Source organism: Rhagoletis zephyria, unplaced genomic scaffold, assembly GCF_001687245.7.
Source record: "Rhagoletis zephyria isolate East Lansing unplaced genomic scaffold, Rhagoletis_zephyria_1.1 Rzeph_scaffold_03701, whole genome shotgun sequence".
NCBI lineage: Eukaryota > Metazoa > Arthropoda > Insecta > Diptera > Tephritidae > Rhagoletis > Rhagoletis zephyria.
Window position 1 is genome coordinate 16,002 of NW_016160784.1, and position 5,206 is coordinate 21,207.

Consider the following 5,206-nt stretch of genomic DNA (forward strand, 5'->3'; position numbering starts at 1 on the left):
ATATTTGAATTCTCAGAACTTACATCGCTTAGACATTTTATAAGTCTTCTATCAATTCCTGATGCAATGCAATTATTTCTTCCATCCAAAGCGGTTTTATTGGAAACGCATTTCTGTTCTTCTTCCTCTCTTACTAATCTGTACTTACATTCTCTAAGGAAATCTCTTCCTAGAACAGCCTCATAGGTCATTGTCCCATCAGCAACAACAATAAAGTTAATATCAAAATGTTTATCGTTTATTATAATCGAACACAAAAATTTTCCATAGGTTTGCACTTTTGACTTATTTAGACCAAAATATAAGTCATTTTCATTTTTCAGTAACTTTAAATCTAACTGATTGCATACTGCTGATCTTCGGATAAAGCTGATTGGGCTTCCAAAATCTATGAGACATTCTAAGGAAAAATATATATAACCTTGGTTCTTAATAACAAACATAAAAGATCTTACGTATTCGCTATCATCTACCAGCTGGACTCGGTTTTTGCGATCTGGGCACACTGCAACTCGATGTTCCATGCTGCCACAGGCATAGCATGCCCGTTTCTCCCTCTTTGGCTTCTTACACTCGGAGGCGAAGTGACCAACACAGTTGCAGTTATAACACCGTTTCGTGTAACTCATCTGTGTTGCTGTAGCTGCTGCAGTTCCCCTCGACGCCACTCTCGATGCATTCTGCTTCAAACTTATTTTGGAAAATGCTTGTAGTAGCTGAGACTTTGAGGCGTAACACTGCAAATAAGCTTGGTTGCGTAGCTGCTCATCGGTTATTCCCTCAATTAAGTAGTCTAGTAACTCATCATCTTCGTAGTGCAATGAATTTGACAGCGATATCTTTTCATTGTAATATTGCGCGAAGCTTTCACCGGCTCTCCACATCCTTGCCTCGAATTTATGACGCAGCAGCAATTTGCTTTCCTTTGCACCAAACACTTCTTTCATTTCCGCAAGTAAACATTCCAACTCTTCCGTCGCAAAGTGTGGTTTAGAGTGTATCCACTGTAATGCCTTTCCCTTTAGTTTGTTAAGTAGCAAGACACGTTGAATTGTGACGTCAACTGCATACGCATCGCATACACTTTTGAATTGAGTTAACCAGATGTCAACACTTGATTGCCCATCATATTCAGGCACTATATTCAAAATTATATCAATGGGAACTTGCCCTGAACGAAGTGGTGCTGTTTCGTTGACGCTCACTGTATTCACGTTAAGTTCTGCAAGACGTCGCAGAATTTGTATCTCCTTCTCCAACACCTGCTTTTCTCGCACTGCCAATTCTTGCTTCATTCGTTGTATTTGCTGTATTGTGTTTTCATCACAGTCGTCATTGTCAACATCACCGTCGCCGCCACATGCGCTGCCATCGCATTCATTGTTGTTATTGTTTTTTCCTTGTAAAGTAGGGGTGACTTCTGCATTTTTTCCCGACGCCACGATTTCAAAACTTTCATCAGCTTCCAACGGACACCGGCCACGCTCGGCTACTGGAACTTCGTTTAACCGAATGACCAACGCATTTTTTGCGCCGCTTGTTGGCAAATTTAACTGCTGAAGCCAAGCGCGCAACTGCACAGCCGTATATTCATTAGCACAAATTGATTCCATTTTGCCTTATTTACTGAATGTTAATATGTCTGCTGTTATACACTCTTTTGTCTATCTCGTTCCTATTTGTATTGTTTTAACACTCTTTTGTCTTTGCCACTCGTTTGCCGAACTATTTTTTATTTATGAACTTTCCACTTTGCTCGCACTGTTTTTCTTTCAAATTACTTTTGCACGATTGGCTTTGCTTACTCGTATTTTTTTTCTGTTTCTTTTGGTTTTGGCTGTCTTTCGCCGTGCCGCTTTCGTAAGCCTACCACTTCACTTAACTTTTATTCACAACGTTTTTATAGTTAGTTTTATTTATGCGAAAATATGTATGTCCTTGAAATCTTAAAGAAAAAAAAAATCAGTATTTTACCGGCACACACGTTCAGGAAAGGGAATTCGACCCCACTTCTGAGACTGTAAACGCAAATAAAATAGACACGTCCGATAGGTTTGATCGCCAAATTTATTATGAATCTTCTTGACTGTACAAATATGTGCTTAAGCTAAAAGGCTGATGCAATCTATGGAAGGTTGGAAGGGACGCTACCGAATAGAAAAGGGGAAATAGAAACTTCTAGACTATAACTGGAAATGACGCTTACTGACTAGGGGGAAATATATACACAGAATATTATGTGCTATTTACATACATATGTGTTTGTGGTTGCTATATATACTACGTTTACATATTTACATATATACATGTATAGGAGTGCAGCTATGCTGCTACAATTACGAAGTGGTATTTTGTTGGAAAATATAAACGCCAGGATTTTGTGCAGCGCCGAATTTTAACAAAAGAGGGATTTGTGTTCTCAAGATTAACAGAAAAGGGTTGCTGTGCTGTTTCGTTTTAAGCTTAATTTAATCTAAAGGTATCTAATTAAATATTAAAAGGATACAAAAATTAAAGCAAAAATTTAAAATATATGTACATATCTGAAAATTTTAAATAAAATATATATTTTCACGAGAGACAAATTAAATAAAGTGGGTTAACTTTAGGGGAAATATACTTATCAGAATGGGTCAGATACGTTGTAAATAAAAATAATTCCTACTTAAATTTTATATGATTTTGGTGACGTATTTCTAAGCTGGCCGTGAGATCTGTGAAATAATACATATTTATGTGCATATATTGTGTTGATTATGCTCTAAATCGATAAATAATTCTTGCAGCAATCAGCACCATTGGAAAGTGAAGTGACAATAGGCTGGTTTTCTTTATACAGCCCGTTTTAAATTCGAATTATTGTTATAATAAATTACAATTATTGTTTGTTTCCATTTCGGTCAACCGCGCAAATTATTTATTAAAAAAAAGTCGTTTAAAAATAGCAGATTTTGTTTACGTTTGAATAAGACTTTATCGAGTGCGGTATAAAGACACGGGTATAAATGCTGTAAAGAAATATATGTTGAGTCCAATCGGTTTTTTGCTAATACGGTTCTTGTGTAGGTATAAACAAGGTATATTACAAAAATACCTCTCCATGAAAAAATATCGTTATTTTCGTATTTTAAATTAATCGAAATTTTATGGGGGTTATAAAAACTCGTTTTAATCGAAACTTTGTTTTTTCGGCTATATTTGTTATTATTTATTGGCCCAGATGTAAATATTGAATGAACTAACATATTTTAAATATTTACGGAACTACCATTTGTATGCAACCCTGCCTATCCTATATTCAAGTAGATGTAATTCGAAAAATTTAAACGGATTTCTTCAAATCAACCTGAGCTGCGGACATATTGCGAATTCATTTTTAAACATTAACCACTACATTATATTAGTATTAAATACTTTCAATTAAGAAACAATTCTTATTAGAAAATAAATATGAATCGTTTTATTTTAAATATTCCAATGTATATTTGTTGTTAATACAGATAGTGCGGTTTTAACGTATTTTATACCCGTTACATGGGGATCATGAATTTAAGGCAGATTGCTATTAACAATTTTTACACAATTTACGATTGCAATCAATTTCTTTCAAAACTATAATCTAAATGATTGCAAGTTGTATTTTTTACGATCAAAACAGATTCCAATATTAGGTATATTATGCAAATGCAATCCAATTTGATTTGAGTTATTCAGTTTTAGATACATTTATATTTCTGTGTTCGTATGGAATAGTAGTTTATGTCGGGAAGCTGACTTTAGTATAATCCGGCATTCCCTTTATTGTTTACAACACAAGGAATTTTTTGATGACCCTTAACAAGAATACGGACGTGCTAGTATCGGAACTATTTCTTGCAAGTTTATTTGCCAAAATTTCTTCAACGGCTCGGCGCCAGTGAGGGTATGCTGCGAATGCCGCATTATACTAAAACCAGCCTTTTGACATAAGCTACTATTCCATACGAGTGGGGCACGTGCGAAATGCGGATTTTCCCAGTTGCAGTACTGCAGTAACTCGACACCTTCCTCACCAACAGCTCTGTCCTCTATGAGCTTCTTAATGTAACTGCAAATAAAAGATGGAAATTTAAGAAAAATTACATCACAGCGTTTTACTTGTAGCGTTTCACTCTTGTAGTTTATTGGCTATCAAGCACCAGAAAATTTCCATCACGCATTCCATATGCCACCGATTATCGTGGATCAATTAAAATACTGTCATAACAGCTTTTTGGTACTGCAGCGACTGGTGTGTGTGTCTATGGCGGAGTTATGTGGAGCTGTTGCATGACTAAGGGCCTGTGCCAATCAGTAGAAAAGTTCTACGGTGGAAAACTTTTTACTATGGTGAGAAAATTTTACATTTCTGCTGTGCCAATTCGTAACTTTTTACTGCTGGAAATTTTTGACAGTTGCTTTCATGCAGAAGAAGGCTATCGGGTTAGCAAGTAATAGAATGCAGCAGTTATAGAGAAAATATTTGCCTTTGCTGATTTCAGTTCTTCTGGTACTGAAATCCATGTACTTATTATACCTTTTAGCAATAACCACTAATTTTTCTCTAATATCCACTCGCTTTGGTTTTCTTTAATTTATGTGTAAACATGCGTTGTTCTGTATTCTTCGTCATATATGCTTTGTTTCTTTACAGATAATTATCACTAGTTTTTGCTGGAAACAGTTTCTCAACCCAAAAGACTAGCGGCTTTCGTTCTTACACTCTTCTTTTTTTGCCTCTCCTGCTAATTTCTGCATGTAAAATTTTTACTAGCTGAATATAACAGCTGCCAAAATGAATAAACACCTGTTGAAGCGCAAACAAGCGAGGTTAAGTTTGCTTTATTTGTTTCTTTCTCCAAATTTTTAGTATTTCTTTAATAAAAATTAGCGAGTCATTAAATATTGATGAAATTGTAAAATGTATTTGTGAATACTTTTTATATATAAAACGCGATTAAAAAATTACGTCAAATACGTCAAATGTCAAATACACCGATCAGGTAGTTACTTGCTATTTTCTGTTAGTTTCGTTTCTTAACTATTTCTTTATATCGCCCGTAATTCCATCAATGATCCCATTCCTCTTTTTCCTGATAATTATCGGCTAGAAAACTAAAGAAAAAAAGCTAATGCTTGCTGGCAATTTTTCACTAGCCCTGCCAATCGGTAACTTTTTTCTCCGTGG

General features: G+C 35.3%; 2 protein-coding genes across 6 annotated transcripts; both read right to left on the reverse strand.

Annotated features, from left to right (window-relative positions):
- Window positions 1–216: 216 nt before the first annotated feature.
- On the reverse strand, window positions 217–2,341 carry LOC108369480 (uncharacterized). 5 transcript variants are annotated; one of them, XM_017624598.1, is made up of 3 exons: window positions 1,975–2,341; window positions 456–1,675; window positions 217–400 (listed from the first exon to the last, which is right to left on the reverse strand). In XM_017624598.1, exons 2-3 carry the CDS (start codon window positions 1,611–1,613, stop codon window positions 389–391), a joined length of 1,170 nt encoding a protein of 389 aa, XP_017480087.1. In that variant the 5' UTR covers window positions 1,614–1,675; window positions 1,975–2,341; the 3' UTR covers window positions 217–388. The 5 variants fall into 5 exon arrangements, with proteins under 5 accessions (XP_017480087.1, XP_017480084.1, XP_017480083.1 ...); XM_017624595.1 differs by having other exon boundaries at window positions 456–1,761; XM_017624594.1 differs by having other exon boundaries at window positions 456–1,866.
- Window positions 2,342–3,825: 1,484 nt separating this feature from the next.
- LOC108369482 (probable ubiquitin carboxyl-terminal hydrolase FAF) lies at window positions 3,826–4,194 on the reverse strand. Its single transcript, XM_017624599.1, has 2 exons — window positions 4,179–4,194; window positions 3,826–4,087 (listed from the first exon to the last, which is right to left on the reverse strand). The coding sequence occupies exons 1-2, from the start codon at window positions 4,190–4,192 to the stop codon at window positions 3,835–3,837; spliced, it is 267 nt and encodes an 88-aa protein (XP_017480088.1). The 5' UTR covers window positions 4,193–4,194; the 3' UTR covers window positions 3,826–3,834.
- Between the last annotated feature and the right edge of the window lie 1,012 nt (window positions 4,195–5,206).